The sequence below is a fragment of the Phyllostomus hastatus genome, unplaced genomic scaffold, assembly GCF_019186645.2.
Source record: "Phyllostomus hastatus isolate PE091 unplaced genomic scaffold, TTU_PhHast_1.1 phas_contig_16, whole genome shotgun sequence".
Lineage (NCBI taxonomy): Eukaryota > Metazoa > Chordata > Mammalia > Chiroptera > Phyllostomidae > Phyllostomus > Phyllostomus hastatus.
Window position 1 is genome coordinate 15,421,560 of NW_025333643.1, and position 18,423 is coordinate 15,439,982.

Consider the following 18,423-nt stretch of genomic DNA (forward strand, 5'->3'; position numbering starts at 1 on the left):
TCAGGATTTCATGAGATGTCTGTAAAATTCCAGATGCATTGTCTGGCACCTGTTGGGCACTCAATCATCATTACAATTATCACCGTCATAGCTGTCTCTCCCTTCCACCTTCCCCCACCTGGGGAGCTGGGGTCCTTGCTGTTCAGATGTCTGCAGTATCCAGCATTCGAGGTGTCTGCATTTCTCGTTCCTCATGTCCCTGACTTTGCTGCCAAGGTCTCCATGCAGCCCCAGCATTCCTGCCTCTGGGCCATTGCATAGGCCATTCCTGCCTCCACAAGGCACAGCTGAGGAGTCACCTCCTCCCCGATGCCTTCGTGATCCTATCCCATTGGCAGGGGGTCACCCTCCTGGAGCCTAGAACACTTTGCCCTATCTTTCCTGGCACAACTGGCACTTCTACCCCCACAGACAATCAGCACCCCTTTTTGTTTGCCTGGGGTGGGGGTGGTTCCTGTAGTGCCTGATATGGTGCTAGTGTGGTACTTTGAGGCAGGCAGGGGCCATGAGCCAAGCTTGGGGTCATTGCGATGGTGATAATAAGCACAGCTCCATCTTCAGGGATCCCAGCCAGGTGGGGAGAGTCAGAGGGGATGGGGGGACCGGAGAAGCGGGGACAGCCGAGCTGCTCCTATTAGTCTGAATGGCTGAGAAGGGGCCTTCCGTGCCACAGGGCTCAGGGGCTTCAGAAGGCACATTGGGCTATGGGACAAGAGGGCCAGGCAGATTCTGGAAAAGGAGATTTTTCTGGGACCTGCAGGGCTGGGACTAGAGACCCTAAGTCATCTCACTCTAAGGCACAGGGAATGCTGGGGAGATACTTACGGGTCTTCTTGGAGACTGAACCTGCTAGAGAAAAGACAGAGGAATTTGGTTAGAGAGAAAGTGCTTTGGGCCCTCCCTGCAGGATGGGGCCTGGAGCGGGGGCTGGGGAGAAGGGAATTGTGAGTGGTGTTGGCCGGGCTGAGCAGAGTCCCCCTCCCATGATGGGTGTTGAAATGTGCTAAAAGTCCCATCTCATCTGGGAGTCCTTTCTCACTTGCCACTGACACCCCTTCACACACACACACATGCACACATAGACACAGGCACACGGGCTCATGCATGCACACACAAAGATATGTGTGTACACACACATGTACAGATGCACACGTGTGCACACTCATGCACATTTGAACACACAGACACACACGACTCTGTCATGGTTAAAAAGAAGCGGGGCTCTGTTGTGAGACCCCTGGAGGCTGAGCCCTACTCCTGGCTGTGGGACTGGGCGTGAGTTCTGCCTGCACAGTGGAGGCCGTGACGCCCACTGAACAGGCTGTGGAGGAGGCCCAGGGAGGGCCAAGCTGTCAGGGTCCAGCCCAGTACCGGGTGCCCTGGCCCCAGTGCTGATCGGCCAGGTCAGTGTCGCCTTCCTGGTGTTCCCCAGCACCGACTGTCTGCAGTGGGCCTGAGGGCCCACGGTCACCTCCTGACATCTTATTCACACTGTGTCCCAGTTGTTTCTGTGGTTCTGCGTTAGGTCTCCCACCACACGGTGAGTCCTGGAGGACAGGGCCTCCAGTGGCCACAGAAATTTTGAGGGCGAGAACTCTCCTTTTTGGGGGAACCCCCACACTGAAACATTTTCCATTTGGTCATCAGGGGGCTGTTCATCCTGGAGGGTCCCTATCCCCTGTCTCCAAGACTCCAGGCTGGAACCCAGGCTGGACCTAATACTACATACGTTGCTGTGGAGACAGCCCTTCCCTGGGGTGAAATATAGCTCTGGGGGTGGGAGAGGTGCCTCTTTCATCCCCACTGGAAGATGAACATCTGGAGGGGTGGTCGCCACACACCTGCTTAGAGAGAAAGATGCCCATGGAATGAGGTTGGGCAGCAACAAGCAGAGCCCAGGGACATAGAGACTCTGGAGGCTTTGTGGGGGCCACTAGGTCCAACCACACCCAGAGCCCCATATCCATGGACTTCCCAGTTACAGGACACAAGGCACCCCATTGAGTTTAAACCAGTTAGAGTTCAGTTTGTCACCCCCACCTGAAAGAACCCTGCTGAACTGGACAGGTAAATCAGGAGTTCCCAATCTCTGATTCCAGTGCCATGGACCCCTGTGGCACTGGGTTTGGGAGATCCTGTGAATACATTTATTCCCGATCTCTTGAGACACTTAGTACTTCCTGCAGTAACAGATTGCAAGTTATTATATCATAAAATAAAACAGATTGGTTTAGAAAGGAAACCAACTATATATCAATATGTAATAAAAATATTAAAGATAAATTTGTGCCACAGTAATGTATGTGCTTCTATATTAATGTATTAACTACCAGGTGGGCATCTGCAGCCAGGCTAGGAACTTCTGAAGTGAGTGTCACTTCCTCCTGTGCCTGGACACCAGTGGGGTTTGACGGTCACGTTTCCCTCTGGGAGCATTCCCTGCCACCCTTAGCATTTCTCAAGAGTCTGGATCATGCTAATGCATACTTGTTCTTGTATATTGTGTAATTAAGTCTGTTTGTCTCCCCAGCAGCTGGGGCCACGTGTTCCTTATTTCAGGGTCTGGGACCTAACCCAGAGTAGGCACTTGGTGATTTTGGTTGGAGGTGTTGATTTGCCAAACCCCATGTAGTTGAGTTCTGAGAGGGAAACAACTTGTGGGGTCTCCTTTCAAACACTGTCCCCTCTCCTACCTCTACCTGGGGCCCTCTCCTCTGGAGGGCACCCCGATCTCCACTCCTGCCCTGAGCCTCCATCACTGACCTGGGCCCATCTCCTTCAAGGCCATCAGCACAGCCCAGTCAATCTCTAGTCTACAAAGCTGTGCTCTGGGCCCAGGGACATGGTGGCCATCAAGCATCTACACAAATCACCCTGCCCTGGGTATGAGCCCTGGTTGACAAGTGGGTGAGGTAAGGGGTGTGTGAGACTCTGTTGTGGGGAGTTTGTATTAGAAACAGGGTGACTGACTTTTCACTGCTGTGAGGCTCTGAGCTCACCTGTCCACTACAGGTTGTTACATTTGCCTGTGTCATTGGAGGTGGTTCTTGGTCTTCAAAGAGGACAAATTCAGAGATAGAAATCCCTTCCCTTTCTCTCCTTTCTTTGATAAGATTTGGACCTGGGAATCTTGGGTTCCCATTCCTATTCTGACATCTACAATGGGAATTTGGGTAAGTTTCTCAATCTCCCTGAGCTTTTCTTTCTCAGACAATGCATACAGCCATGACATGAGGTCATGCATGAGTCTGTTACACACCACACCATGGACCACCCCATGGGGAATTGGTACAGATTACAGGGGACTATGCATGTAAAGCAGCTGGCATCTGTCACCCATCCATCACCTATCCATCTGTTCACCCATTCATTCATCATTCAGTCATTCCTCCATCATCCATCATCCCTTTTTCTTTCACTTGCCAAATGTTTATTAAGGATTTACTCTGCATGAAGTGCTAGAGAGATGGATATACCCAAGATAAACTCCTTGCCTTCAGGAAATTGACATTCCAGAGGGTGGAGATAGACAACAACCCAGTAAACAAACAAATAATGTTGATGATGATGCTCCAAAGGAAATGGGCTGACATGAAGGAGGCTAAAGTAGGAGGAGGAGGGGATGCAGCCTTAGCTGGCGTGGCCAGGGAAGACATCTCTGAGGCAGTGACACTTGAGCAGACACCTGAAGGCTGACAGGAGCTGGCCACAGGGAGGTCCCCAGCAGAGGGAACAGCAAGTGCAGGTGGAAGCCACTCAATGCACGGACAGTTTTCTCCCTTCCCTTCTCCCCTGCTTCTTTCATCCTCCTTCTGTCCTTCCTTCTTGGGGCACATTTCCAGAGTAGCCCTTGAGGTAGGCATATGCTTTGGCCAGGGCCTTGGGACACGTCTCTGTTCCCCATGGGCTCTGGGGTTTTGACAGCCTGGTGTCCTCTCTCACCTCCCACCTCCCATGGCTGGGGTCCCAAAAGCAAGCCCACACACTGCCAATATCTCTGGGGTCACCAGAGATGGAGGGAAGAATGGGCCCTTGGCCCTTGGTCCTGGCCTACAGGCCCTGCCCCCAGCAGTGAGCGGCACTCACCCAGCCAGCGGGGCAGACGGATGGTTTTCCAGCTGAAGCTGATATAGCTGCGGACAATGACCCATGAGGTGATCAGCACAAAAATGAGGGCCAGGAGGCGAAGTAGTACTGTAGAGCAAGGAGACGCTGCCATGAGACCACAACACCAGGCTGCATCGCACGGCCATGTAGCGTGACTACATGCGAGTCCTTGCCAGATCCCCACAGTGAGACCATGTGGCGAGCCCCCATGTTGTAGGTCCATACCATACCCACACTACACACCATGGACCAGTCCACAGGCCCATGAGGTGAGGCCAGTGTGACCCATGAGATGACAGAATGGTGAGATCACGCTGTAAAATGATGGGGCCCCATTCTCCCAAGTGGCACCGGCAGGAGAAAAAGTTAGAAATGCACTGTCCTGGAGCCCCCTGAGAGAGAATCTCTAGGGGTGAGGCCTGGGAACCTGAGGCAAGGGGTAGGAGGCAGACTCTGCTGCAGACAGCCCTGCAGGTGAGCCACAGAAGTCAGGAAGGCTGCGTCCAGTGCTCGCGGCAGCCATCCACTGCTGTGTGATCTCTGACAGGAGCTTGGCCTCTCTGAGTTGGACTCCTTCAGTCTAGACAGAGTGGATGGACATTGTAACACCCTTGCCACTGAGCCCATGGCTTATGGGGAGTGGGTTAGTCCCCACATTGTCCACTGACACCCTCTGAGAGCCACCACAGACAACCACACAAGGTCCTCGACAGGAACACGTGCTGGCCTTGCTGTGGTGGCCTCCCCTGCCTCACAGACAGATTGCTGCCTGACTCCCACCCCACAACTGCCATTAGGGAGCAACCCCACATGGGATGGACCACCCTGAGCTCCTGGTGCCTTTCCTCACTCTTCCACGAGGATGAGGAGGGGCTTCAATACACTGCCCCACCCGCCTAAGGACTCCAGTGCCTCCAACTACCTCCTGAATTCAATCTAACCATCAGGCAAGTTCCTGCCCTTTGCCTGACCTCCCTCCAGCAGCAACCTTCTCAGCCCTGAATTCAGCTCTGTGGCCTCAAGCTACTTGGGATGGGTGAGAAAGCCCCCTGGATCCTGTGGGTTGGAGCTCAGGTGTGTGTGGGTCCCTCATCTTCTAGGACAGTGTGTGGCATGGGCACACAGAATTTCTCTTGGGGATCACATCACACAGCACTCATTTTGTACCAGGCACTGTGCCAACAGCTCTTACATACACTATCTCATTTCAGCCTCACAGCAGCCCTCTGTGCTGGATCTTACTGATCAGTTCCACTTTACAGATGAGGGAACTAAAGCTCAGAGAGATGGTTACTTGGCTAGTGATAGAGGTGGGATTTGAACCCAGGATAGTAAGCTGCTTTGAAACTTGTTCTCTTAACACCCTCACGGCTGTTTGGGAATCTCAGTCAATGAACTCTGTTCATTTCCTATTTGGTGCCTCAGCCTCTCTATCAGTACAAAGGAGGTAAAGCATGAAGGTGTAGACTAGAAGGCAAAGGCTTTTCCTCATGCCCAGCCCTATAATATGAGGATTCTACAAGAGCCTTCCTTGAAGCAAATATTTTGCCCCTGATTTCTAGTCAGGGTCAGGTGTTTCCAAGATAAGGAATCCCCAAGATCCCAGGCAAGTGAGTTCACTGTGCCAAAGGTTTCCATCCCTTCTGCCCAGGGGAAGAAAGTCGCCTCATTCACTTTTCCAGGCTTGCCCTGGATTAGTTTCCTCCTGGAATTCTGGCCTGACCATTTGAGGAAGACATAGCCAAATGATCTCCGAGTTCAGGACAGGCAGACTCTGCTGACAGAAAAATGATTCCAAAACCAATTTCAGACCTCAAGCATGGCCTTCTAATCCTGAGCCCTGGCCCTACCTGACATTCTCATCCTGTCCAGGCGAGGAGCAGCTCGGGGTCAGTGTTAGCCTGTGGAGAGAAGGACATTGAGCTGGAAACCAGTATCTGGGTCTGAAAGTGAACAGACTGAAGATTAGGGACAGGTGCCTCTACCCGAGGTCACCACCCCTTCAGTTTGGTTCCTCACCATCTGCCATGTGAGGAGGGGAGCAGTTTTCTTCTTCCCTCTCTGCCTTCACCTCTCCTTCACTTTTTCTTCTGGGGTTTTACATTCAACATGTGTTTTTCATGTGTAGACATTAAGAGGTAGAGGCAGGTGCACTTTGCAGTTCTTGGAGAATTGATTTATTCATCCATCCATCCATCTACCCATCCACCCATCCGTCCATTTGTTCATCTGCCCATTCAGCCATCCAGTCAGCTGAGAGATACTGAGATAGCTAGCCCCATGGAAACTATCAGGGAGCAGAACTCAAGAGATCTTTGCCGATGTAGCAAAATGAAGAGCAATCAGGATCCGCATATTGCAGGTGAGTTCGTGCTGGGTGCTGCATATGCATTATCTGCTTCAACCCTCACAGCCCTGCATTTTAGCAGCAAGTAAGCTAAGACTCACTATGCTTAAGCTCAGTGTTATTCAGCTTGCAAGGGTCAGAGTCAGAATTTGGAGGCAGGTCTTTGGCTGCCCAGTCCCCACAGGCTCCCTCTGCCAGTGCTTTTTGTCTCAGAGGAGAGTTGAAATCAGTTTCCTCCCTGGTTGAGTCCTGGCCAGGGGTAGGGTCATCCTTGGGCCCACCTCTCCCCTGTGCCAACCCCCAGAGGCTGGGCAGTTACCAGTGATCCGGCAGCTTTGAAACCCCCCAGTGGGACTCTGGAGATGCAAGGGAGCAGAGTGAGGGCTGGAGGTAACTGTCCCAGGTCTTGGACCCTCCACCGCCAGCTGGAGCGTCTCTGACGGGCCTCTGACGGGTCTTTGACGGCAGTGACTTGCTCCCACCACTTTTCCTGCCCCCTCCCCACCCCAGAATCTTCTTTATCATAAGAATCTATTTCAACAGACGTGGTGTCCGAATCCCAACCGCCAAGGATCCAGACATGAGCTAGGGGACCTGGTAGTGAGGCAGTTCGGCTGGGTCTGTGATTGAAATGACAGCAACAGCAAATGCAAATCCATGTCTCCGCCTGAGGGTTGTGGAAACCCTCCCACTGCCCTGGCCCTCCTCCTCCAGGGCCTTGGAGGTGAGAAAGCTAAGCCGCTACCTCCTGGCCCACTCACAGAGATTTTGTACAACTTCCTGAAATTCAAACGACCAACTTTTTTAGGGGTGGACAGGGTAGAAGGACAGGGTCGGACAGAAGGGAGGAGGGGTTAGACAGATGAATGAACGGACATGGATATTCATAGAGACAGAGACTGGGGAGGCAAAGACAGGGACACGAGGGAACAGGAGATGGCAGAGACGCAGAGACAGAAGGAAAGAAAACAAGATGGCGAGAGAGGGACAGGGACAAGGAGGACAACAGAGGTAAAGAAAAATATGAATTGTGTACACCCAGATTCAGAGAGAGAATGGGGGGCGCTGATGTTAGAGAGAGAAGAGATAGAAGGTGGGGCACATACCTGGGCAGGAGGGTGGCCTCTTGCTGTCATGCCCACGCCAAGCAGGGACTCTGGTTTCAGAGCAGGGGCAGGGTAGGGACAGGGGTAGCGAGGGCTCTCCCAGCCTGATGTTCCTCCTGGCTGAGTCCCCGACAACCCACTTAGCACCTGCAGGGCTCTCTGCTCCCCTGTGTCCCCAGACGGCTCATCCTGCCAGCCCGTGCTGCTCTGGAGCTGGAGCCCAGGACCAGCCTCCTGGGGGTGGGGAGGGAGGGCCAAAGGCACCTAGAACAAGTATGAAGACAGGGTGGAGCAAGAATTCACTCTGCAGCCATCCAAACACAAAAGTTTCTTTCCTCCTTGTTTTTGCTGAGATTGTCACAACCTGTTATTCAGGTTAGGAAGTTCTGGGGCAAGGGCACAGGGAGGGATGTCCTGATGCCCTCCCTGCATGGCTGCTTGATGGGCTCAGGTACAGATATGGTGGCTCCAGGGTGGTGGGCGATCACAGGTAGACGGGGTGGGAGGGCGGAACGTAGGGGATGGAGTTGGGGGTGGGGAGTGGGGGAGCCTCCCTGACTGGGGAGCCCATTGTCTGCCCACACTGTTCTTGAGCCTCTCCCCTTATCCTGCCCCTCCCCGGACCCCTTCTCCTTTCTGGCCAGGTGCTTAAGCCCTTTTTAGTCCCTTGCAGGCAGGCCTTATCTCCTGCAGGCCTGGTGTTAATTGAGCACTGAGAAGTGCTTGAGTATTTTAGACTGAATTAACTAGATTCTTGCATAGTCCTGGAAGGTTAAGATGATTAAGCCATCAGCTAGAGGAGAAAGCAGAAGTTCAGACTGGGCAGGTGACCTGTCTAGGCCACACAGCCCATTATGGATTGTGTTCCCTAAGCGTTTTCTGAGCACGCATGGGAAGGCAGGCTGTGCACTAAGCTTGGGAGATACTGCTGTGAGTGAGACATTCTTTGAGCATCCTGGGCCTCTGCAGTGCTGGGCCCTCTGTCTGAACAGTGTTCTTCTGCCAGTTTGTCTGGGACACTCCTACTCATCCTTCAGGTCTCAGCGTAGAAGATGCTTCCTCTGGGAAGGCTTCCCTGATCCTTTAAATCGAGGTTAAACACTTAGCTGTGGCTCTAGATTGGGGGACACTCATCATAGTACCCCCACCCTGTCCAAAGGGGCTGGCCAATCAAAGCATTGTGATTTCCTTGTGATTGGTTCAGGAAGGAGCATATGACCCAAGCAAAGCCAATCAGAGTTTTCCCTTAGATGGATTTACAGAAACTGGGGAGACAGGCTCTTTTCTCCTGATGATGCTAAGCCAGACACCCGTGAGCCTGGGGCTGCTGGAGCCCCGTTCTCAGCCATCACAACACGTCACCTGCGACTGCAGACAAGTCTCACCAGAAGATGTGGGAGCAAAGGCCGAGCAGCAGGGGCAGCTCGTGTGGTTTTGGTCCCGAGGGAATCAGGCAGTAAGAGGCCTGTGATGCTGAGAAAGGGGGTGGATGTTGCCATCAGACTGACCTGAGTGTGCCACTTACTAGCCATGTGTTTTGGGGCACCTCTCTCTGGGCTTTGGCTTCTTCTGTAAAATGAGGGTGATACTGTTTACCTGTCCTGAATGGCATGTGGGGCAGGTTTACAAGCCCTCTGGCACCTATGCCATCCCCCCCGGCCCCTAGCCTGTTGGCAGCCAGGATCACCTGCTGCTTCCTGCTAGTGTACCTCCATGGCAGGGTTCCCATGCGGATGTTTGTTCTTTCTGCAGAACCCAAATGCTGTCACGGTATCTCTCTGCCTGACTGCTTGTGACATTTCTTAATGGCTCTATAGGAGCCAGGACATCAGCTTTTACTGTTTTTTGGGGCCTTTTGTTCATAGGGGATTTCAGCCTGTCCCAGAATCAACATGGATGAGGAAAGGGTTACTCTTTCCCCAGGCTAGGAGGTCTGGAGAACACCTTGATGGAGAAATAAGTGTGTATTTCCTTGCTTAAATCTGGTCTATGGTTCCTGTTGCTCTAAGGATAAGGTCAAAGTATTTCACAGGCTTAAAAGGCCTTGAGAGATTTGACTCTGACATGAGGATGACCTTGCCAACCTCATCCTGTGCTGCCTCTACTTCACACTTGCTCTAGCTACCCAGCACTGCCAGAGGGAGGCTTTCCCCCTCCCAGGCTTGGGGCATGCTCTTCTCTCCACTTAGACTGCCCTTCCCTGCCTCCTTCCCTTGGGTCACCCTTCCTTGTCCTAGGTCCTTACCCAGCATGTCTTTGCCATGGGAAAGACAAAACTCTGAAGCTGTTTCCTAGCTCATTGTGAGGATCTAGGTTCAGCCAACAGTCACTTCAGAACTGGCCCTGAGTCACAGGTATAATGAAAACTGAGCTCCGTGAGCAGGCTCTGCATCCTTCCTGACCACAAGTTCAACCTGCTTTCTGCTTACCAGGTCATTTCTAAGTAGGCGTGGACTTGAGACCACATGTAAGCTTGGAGGAAGAGGAAGTTTGGACGCAGAGACATACACGGAGGACACTGTGGGAAGAGTTGAGTTACCGCCACGGCCATGGAACCCAGAGCCTTCTTCCCCAGCACCTTCAGAGACAGCAGGGCTCTGGGACACCTTCTCTCAGGCTTCCGGCCTCCAGAGCCATGAGACCATGTTTCTGTGCTTAGGCTGTCCGGTCTGCGGCACTTGGTTAGGAATCCCTAGCAGACAGCACAGTGGGGCCAATCCGAGGGTGGTCTGCTCTCTCACTGCGAGTCCCACAGTGGAACCAGCTTCCGTTGCCCACAGTCACCTGGTGGCTCTCACCCTGTTTACAGTGTCCTGCCCTTCCCTGTCATACTTCCCTCGTCCCCTGCCAGTGCCATCTGGGTCACTTCCCAAGTAAACTACTCTCCCTTGTATCTTTTCCTTAGGGCTTACCTCTGAGGAGACAAGCTTAAAACAGCATAAAGTGGATCCCTCTGCTCCTCTTGGGCTTCCAAATCCATGACCCCATGTTCCCATAGATACCCCTTTCTCCCCACTTCAGACCAAAGGGGCTCCTGGAGAACTAGCCTGGCCTGGTGGGGTCCCTTCCTACCCTCCGCGGCTCAGCCACGAAGCCTCCTCACTATCCCCGTTACTTCTGCCCGGGGGCCGTAGCCTGTCACTCCAACCCTCCATGTCTTCCCAGGGGCCTGTTTTTCTGACTTTTCTTCTAGCCTGAACCCCAGGCCCTGGGAACCTCCCTGCACCTCTGTCAGGACAGAGGGACCATACTTTTCTGATGAGCTCTTGAGCAAGACTTGCTTGACTGATAATAAAGATAATAAACTATAATAAAATAACAAAAATAGCTACAATTTATGGAGGGCTTACTGTGCACCTGGAATCAGGCTTAGAATCTGACATATGTATCTCACCAAATCCCCATGAATTGGGTACACTATTGCCTTCACTTCCTAGAGGAGGAGGCTGAGGCCTGACCCGTGGAAGTCACATGGCTGGGTCTCCCAGCTGTGCTAGCAGAGCTGGGGCTCATACCATCCTTTGCAGATGGCAGGGTGTGGAAACACCAGCCAGGGCAGCCAGCAGGCCTCAGGCTCACTCTCGCTCACCACGTTCCGCTGAGGAAGGGAGTGGGCACGAGGAAGGTCTGTGTGCCCAGGAGGAAGGTGTGATTGACTCTTGAAAAGGTAGGTCTTTTAACTGGAGCTCAAAGGATGATCCTACACCAAGAAACTATCCTGACCTCAAGGGCGATGATCAAATACCGCGGAGGGCTAGAGCTTTCCTTCACTTAGCAACTGAACATTTGGGGCAGGGATGGCAGATATGATCAAATACCGCGGAGGGCTAGAGCTTTCCTTCACTTAGCAACTGAACATTGGGGGCAGGGATGGCAGATATGAGCATATGAGTGGCCCACCCATGCCAGACCCACTGAAGCAGGCATAGGTTTGTCATCCTGGGAGGGGGCCTTCTCTGTGTGGGCACAGTACCAGTGGAGTTGGGGCTGGTCTCCACAGCATCTGCCTTCCTGAACTAGATGCTGAACTGGATTCCTGAAACACAGCGGATGGGGCTGACGCCTCCCTCTTCTCACAGATCAGCCTGAGACCTTGCAGGTCTGAGCCCTTTGAGTCTGTTTGGTCAGGAGTTATTTGGGGATCTCTGTGACATCTTTTTAAAAAATCCAACTTAGCCTTGGCTGGTGTAGCTCTGGACTGAGCTCCAGCCTGTGAACCAAAGTGTTGCCTGTTCAATTCCCAGTCAGGGCACATGCCTGGGTTGTGGGCAGGGCAGGTCCCCAGTAGGGAGTGTGCAGGAGGCAAGCACACATCCATGTTTCTCTCCTTCTCTTTCTCCCTCCCTTCCCCTCTCTAAAAATAAATAAATAAATAAATAAAATCTAAAAAAAATCCAACTTAATTATTCATCCTACAGTATTTCCTGAGAATCTCCTCTAAGTAATCACTATGCTGGGGGGCGGGGACAGAGCAGAGAACCAACCAGGTTCTTTCCTACTAGAAACACACAGTGAAGGGGGGAAAAGACAAGGCTGTGGTGCCATGAGATAAGGGCTCTGGTGGGGGTTCCCTCAGGGGACGTCCTAGCCTGGGGGGCTGTCTGAAAAGGCTTCCTGGAGGAAGCGACACCTAGGCTGATGGAGTTCTCCTGGAAGGTGTTTCAGGAAGAGGAAACGGCGTGTGCAGGGGCTCAGAGGAAAGGTAGAGCATGCTGCTCTGATGGTGCAGACCAGAGTGAACTACTAGGGTCTTACGAACAGGGGTGGGGGGGATGGCCCTGGGTTTTGTTCTGAGGGCAGTGAGGGGCACAGGAAGAAGTAAAGAGGGCCAGCAGTGGAAGCTCAGCTCAGCTTGGAGGGGGCAGCACTTCCTCCAAGAAGCTTTCCCTGAGCCCTGGCTCCCGGCCTTTCCCTGGCGCTCTGAGCATCCTTCTGTGAGGGGGCCTAGTCCTGCTTCCTGGGCAGCCTTCATTTTTGGGGCTGGCTTCCCCTGCAGGCAGCAGCTCTCAGCGCCTTCTTCACCCATGTCCCTGGTGCTAGCACCAAGGCACATAGTAGGTGTGCAGTGAGTGTTGTTAGAGGGATGTGAGGGGCTTTCTGCTTGGAAAAGAAAATAAAGGAAGGAAAACAGACAAAGCGAGAGCTGCTCCCTCCATCTAAATGGCTATTTCCTTTTTACCCCATGGCCCACATTTTTTCCAAAGCCGAACTCTGTCCAGAGGACCTGCTCAGACTTCAGAATCCAACTAGTCTTCCCTGGAAATTCAACCTTGGGTCATTCTCCTCATCATCCCTGGAAATTCTCCAGTTTAAGTGTTGTCACCAAAGGTGCGGCGGGGGGTGCCATCTGGTTTTCCATTGTCCTCCTTTTGCTCCACCATGTGTGGGAGGGGAGTCGCTGCAAGGGAGGAATCCTGCCTGTGTGGGTGGGGGGATGGAAACTACAGAGGGAGCTCCAGGGCCTGAGGGCGACCAACTCAGTAAGAAAGAACTAAGACTGAGGGAGAGAGCCAGGAACAGAAGAAAAAAGAACAAGAGACCATAAGAGACTGAAAATGACAGACATGTGCACACACAGCTGTGAGTCAGTGGCTGCTGAGTCCGGCTGGGAACCGGGGACGTGCGCAGCCCTGCCCAGGCCCTATTTTCTCTCTCAGTGAGTTTCCAACCACTGCGTCCCAGGCTCGTGTGCAGATATCAAAGTAACCAGAGGGTGCCTTCATTCTCTAAGTGGTCCTTGTAGAGTCCCGGTATTTATAGGCAATTATTGACCATGTCACCAATACAGAGGGAGATAAACAATGAATAAATCTATAAACAATAAGGCTGGTGGCTCCAACAATTTGTCCTAGTGACATTTATTTCAGAAGGAAATAAGCCCCTTATTTCCATTATGCCCTGTTTTAATTTTATTTGTTGGTTTTAATGGTTTTCTCCAGCTCCAGCCAGTGGTGGAATTATTGGCCGTGCAGGCTGCACAGCAGGAGATGCAGAAAGACAGGAAGAGGAGCAGGGTCCTCAGAGCTCTTACCCCATGTTCCTGAAGTGCTTCCCAGAATAAGGCCACAGGCAGGCACGGCTGTGAGATCCTGCCTCATGAACTAAATCCTACAACAAACAGCTCAGTGAGGATTTGGGGAAACACAGGAAGGTCAGGTCTCACAGGTAGTAGGAGTCAGAGGAAGAAAGGACCTCAGAGACAAACCCAGGCATTCACCCGACGATAAATTACTGACTTTAGAGAGAGAGGAAGGGAAAGAGAAAGAAATATTGATCGGTTGCCTCCCATATGCGCCCTGACTGGGGAATTGAACCTGCAACCTGGTTATGTGCCCCGACTGGGAATTGAACCCACAAACTTTTGGTGTACAGGATGACACTCCAAGCAACCGAACCACCTGGCCAGGGCAGGAGCCCACATTCTTAACTACTCTGTCTATGTCTGTAGACCAGGGCTCAGTGGTTTTTTTATAAAGGACCAGGAGGAGATATTCTGGCCTTTTGGGCAGTATGTTCTCAGTCACGACCACTTGACTTTGCCATTGTAGCAGGAAAGCAGCTGTGGACAGTACACAAATGAACGGATGTGGCTGTGTTCTAACAACACTTTGTCAAAACAGGTGGTGGCCTAGTTTGGCTGTGGCCCACAGTTTGTGGACCCCAGCTCTGGGTGTGGCCCTTGTTAGCCCAGGGTGGATATGAACCCAGCTGTTCCCTTTGCTGGGCTTCAGCCTGCTTGGGTGTGGGAGCCCCGGTGGTGGCAAGGGAAGGCCACATGGGGTTAGGGAGAGTCCCTAACATTCTGTCCCTCCTCCCTCCCTGATAGCAGTGTTCTCCTCACAGGGAGGGTCCACCAGCCAGGGGCTTGCTGTGCTGGCCTCAGCTGCCGGCCCTCTGTCCTCATGTGGGTTTTCGGGAGGACTTCCTTCCAGTTAACCTGACTAGATTATCACGGGAAGGTGCTTTGCTCAGTGCCTGGCACCCAGGAGGCCCCTGGTAAAGGGCAGCACTGGCTGTATTTGCACCTTCGGGCCTGCAGAGGCCTCACCTGGCTTGGGAATTGCAAGTCTGTGTGACATGGCAGTTAAGAGTGGGGGCTTTGGAGCCCCGTCTGGGCTCTGTCATGGATCTGTGGACATAATTTTCTCTCAGCCTCCGTTTCCCTGTCTGTGCACAGCCATCAGAATCTTTCATTTAGTGAAGATTTAATGAGAGAATGCACCCAAGGAAGATGGGACACAGGAAGTACTCCTGACAGTTCTTAAGCAAACAGGCCCCTGTTCTCTCCTTTGGAGATGTTCTCTCCACCCTCCCTCCCAAGGAAGCAGCAATCCCTCCAGGATGAGACAAAAGTGTACTCAGAGGGAGAGTGAGCTCCTCCAGGCTGTGAGAGAGCAGCAGGAGAAAGGGGGAGGCCATGAGGCCAAACATGCAGCCCCTCCAGCGTCAAGGGAGATGGGATAATCTGAGGCTGCTGGGCATCTTTGGGTACACGAGCCCAAAAGGCCAGTTTGCACCTCTTTGCCGAGAGCCTGCATATGGATCACCAGAGGGGACTAATTGGATTGGGGAGGGGCTGCCTGGAGCATCTGGGCTCACCCCTGACTGTGACAGGCCTGCTGTTGGCCAGTCTGAATCACTTTAGCAGGTCAAGCATGAGGGAGTTCACCTCCAACCCAGTGGGTAATTCTATTTTTTTCTGACAGAGGCAGCTGGGGCTTAGCCTCTTTGATTAACCAAGGTGGCAGCCTTCACAATGAAGTCAACTGGTCTTGGGAAGGCATTGGGAGAGAAGTCTTCTCTGGAGAGGTGTGGGATCCAGAGATCTCTGAAGGACAATCTTACTAATGATCATAATAATGATTCTAATAAATGTTATTATTGTTAGCCTTCCTGCTTTGGACCCTGTGTCCTTTCATTTAATCTTCCTAACAATCTTGTGAGGTATATTCTTTTATTAACTGCATTTTAGCCATGAAGAAATTGGGGCTTGGAGAGATCGAGTAACTTGCCTAGGTAGAAAGTGACTCACACAAGTAGAATGACTTTAGCAGTGTTTCCATCCGTTACTTTAGTGACAAGTTAAGTGAGGTAGGATGGTTGCAGCCAGGGTGTGGTGGATATCTATAGCTTTAGTCATCTGTCCAGCATCCATTCTCCCTTCTAACGATTGCCCTCATACCATCATGCAGTTGGGTAGGGCTGGCCCCATTTCTGGCTCCAGGGGTGGCCTCGTGGCCTAGGCCTACTGACAGGGGGGCTGCCCAGTGGGACTCCAGGCTAGGCCAGGCTGCCACCCCTCACACAGGCTGGCCACTGCCCAATGGGAGCTGTGCTAGGCTTGTCAACATTAGTCAGGGGTTGGTCTCATCTGAGAAGGAACTGCCCAGCCCAACATGTTGGCAAACCATGGCTTCAAGTATCCCCTGCCCCAGGAAGGGTCCCTTAGCTTGGTACACTGCCAAATTCCTATTGGATCAGAGTTGCTGGGCCTGTGTATAAATGTGGAAGTGGGCTCAGAAAAAGGTGTGTAGAGGGTGACCACAAGGCAAAATCCAGCTGCTCCTCCTTGAATGAGACCAGCCCATCTCTTATTGGCTGGCCTGGCCTGGCTTGAGGTGGGCAGTGAACAGCCTGACTGGGGGGATGGCAGACGTACTAGAGCAGACAGACAGATGAACAGACTGGAGCAAAGACTGGGCAAAGTCCAACTCCTCCCCACAGCTGTGCTTGGCCTGGGAGCGACCACCTTGCTCTCTCACCTCCCACTACCGGCTCCTGCCCTCTTTGTGCAGAACTGTCTCTCCTGCCCTCCTGCCTCTCCCCTTTCTCTTAGATTCTGCAGTGCACCAAATGCTTACCCACCCTGCCCTCCTGCCTCTGCTAGCATTACTCTGCAAGTTTAATCAGAGAGAAGTCTGCCCTGATTCCTGGGCTCTCTCCTTTATGGCACGTGTCAAAACTGTTTTGAAATGACTATCTGTGCAAATTGTTCTCTTACTTTCTGGCTAGGACCATATCTGCTTCACTATCCTGTCTTGTTAGTCATCGACTCCTTTTTATTGGACATGCAGGTTCAAATGCTCCTTGAAGGAATCACCTGGAAAGGTACTGCTGCACCAGCTCTCTTCTAGCCATGGACTTAGAATCAGTGGCATCACAGAGACAGTGCTGCATGGTGGTGGGCAGTACAAATACTCGGCCACACTGCCCGGGCAAGTGGTTTAATCTCTCTATGCCTTGGTTTCCCACCTGCAACATGGGAGTGGTAATGGTGCCTTCCTCAGAGAGGTGATAGGAAGATTAAATGTGTACTTATACAGAGAGTACTTAGCACGGAGCCTGGCACTTAGTAGGTGCTATTGTATGTGCTTTAGTGATATTATTCTAGATAACTAGGTAGTGAGAACTACAGGGATCAATAGGGGATATCCAGATGATTACTCCCATTTTACAGATGAGAAAATTGAGTGTTAATTAAAGGAAGGGATTAGTCTGACATTGCATAGCTAGAAAATCTTTCAAGACCCTGAACCTTTGTTGTAATTTTTTAGAACATTATTTTCTAAGAAAAATGAGAGTTGGAGCCAAAGAATAACATTCCTTCTTTCTTCACTCATTCTCCAAATATTTGTGTGGCTCATGGTTGATGGTCCAGTATGTTTTTTGAATGAATAGATGAACAAATGAATGAAGAGGGCTCTGTGGTTAGGAAAAAAGGCTGCCATGTGGGCTGTCAGATCCCTGGCTTGCATGTGCCACCTTGTTCTTGTGCTCATGGCAGACATAACTACTCAGTCATGGCTACTTTTTCACTGAGCCTGAACCCCACCTCAGAATCCTCATCAGAGTCCACCATTAACTGATCAGACTTGGCTCTTCGGATAAAATCTGCCTTTCATAGTCCCATCTCAGAAATCTCTTTCATTATGTGGTTTCTTTCTTCCTCTCCTTTTATCTTTCTCTCTCAGGCTCTTTCACTCCTTATTTTCCATTCACCCCATTCTCATTTTCCTTTCTTTCAAAAATGTGGACCCAGAGGTATTGCCCTTTGAATTCTGGTGGAAACATACCTGAGGGATCAAGCCTCCTACTTTCCTGCTTCCGTCACTGGAGAAGACGAGAGGGTCCTGAGCCAGCCGACCACCGCCCTGTGAGGAGAGTCTGGCCTCCTGGTCTCAGAGGGACTGGGGCCTCCCCAGCAGTCCTATAGATGCAGCAGGCCTGGAGGGAGGGATTTACCTTGGAGGGCCAGGCCCTCCTGGCCCTGCCCTGGACTCTGCCCTCCTACAGACAGACCTGGCATAAACTCTCCCTGCCATGTTAAACAATCTCACCAGGAAGGAGGAAGTTACTCTTAGGGCTCATTGGCAGGAAATGAGTCTAAAATCTTGTGTGGCTAAGGAGCCCCTGGAGCCCTGGCTTGGGGCCCAGGCTGCGAGTGTGTCTTCCTCAGAGTTCTCCTGGCCTTGGCAGAGGAAGTTCAGATAGGAATTTGAGCAACTCAATCGGGAATGACAGACCACAGTCACTGCCTGAGAACACAAATCAGAACACAGCAAAATACTGCTCCCCAAACAAGTGAATCCCATGCTGAAAACTCCCCAGGCCCTGGGGGACAAAGTGGGGAGTTGATCTAGCTAGTGATGGTGCCTTCACCTGCTCTGAGGCCCTGGGGCAGGGTGTTGGCTATTGGAGGAAGTAGGGAGGAGGTGAGCCTGTGGGCGGAGACCCAGACTGGGGGTTGGGATGGGGCAGCAAAGAAGGAAGGGTGAAAGGAGACTGCAGATAGTGAGCCTGGATGAAGGAAGGGGGCACCCTTGATCAGGAGTAAGGAAAATAGGGAGAGAGTGGTCTGGGGAA

At 52.1% G+C, this 18,423-nt stretch overlaps 1 protein-coding gene across 12 annotated transcripts in view; it reads right to left on the bottom strand.

Annotated features, from left to right (window-relative positions):
* FAM3D (FAM3 metabolism regulating signaling molecule D) overlaps positions 1-17,847 on the bottom strand; it is a 34,552-nt gene extending 16,705 nt beyond the window's left edge. The window contains exons 1-5 of one of the 12 annotated variants that reach the window (XM_045832263.1): positions 17,634-17,845; positions 7,561-7,824; positions 5,958-6,008; positions 4,087-4,194; positions 826-849 (exon numbers count right to left, since the gene is read on the bottom strand). In XM_045832263.1, coding sequence (XP_045688219.1) covers positions 826-849; positions 4,087-4,151 — 89 coding nt within the window. In that variant the 5' untranslated portion in view covers positions 4,152-4,194; positions 5,958-6,008; positions 7,561-7,824; positions 17,634-17,845. Of the gene's footprint in view, positions 1-825; positions 850-4,086; positions 4,195-5,957; positions 6,009-7,560; positions 7,825-17,633 lie in introns of all 12 variants that reach the window. The other 11 variants (XM_045832256.1, XM_045832265.1, XM_045832262.1 and 8 more) reach the window with 11 other exon arrangements.
* Positions 17,848-18,423: the final 576 nt, after the last annotated feature.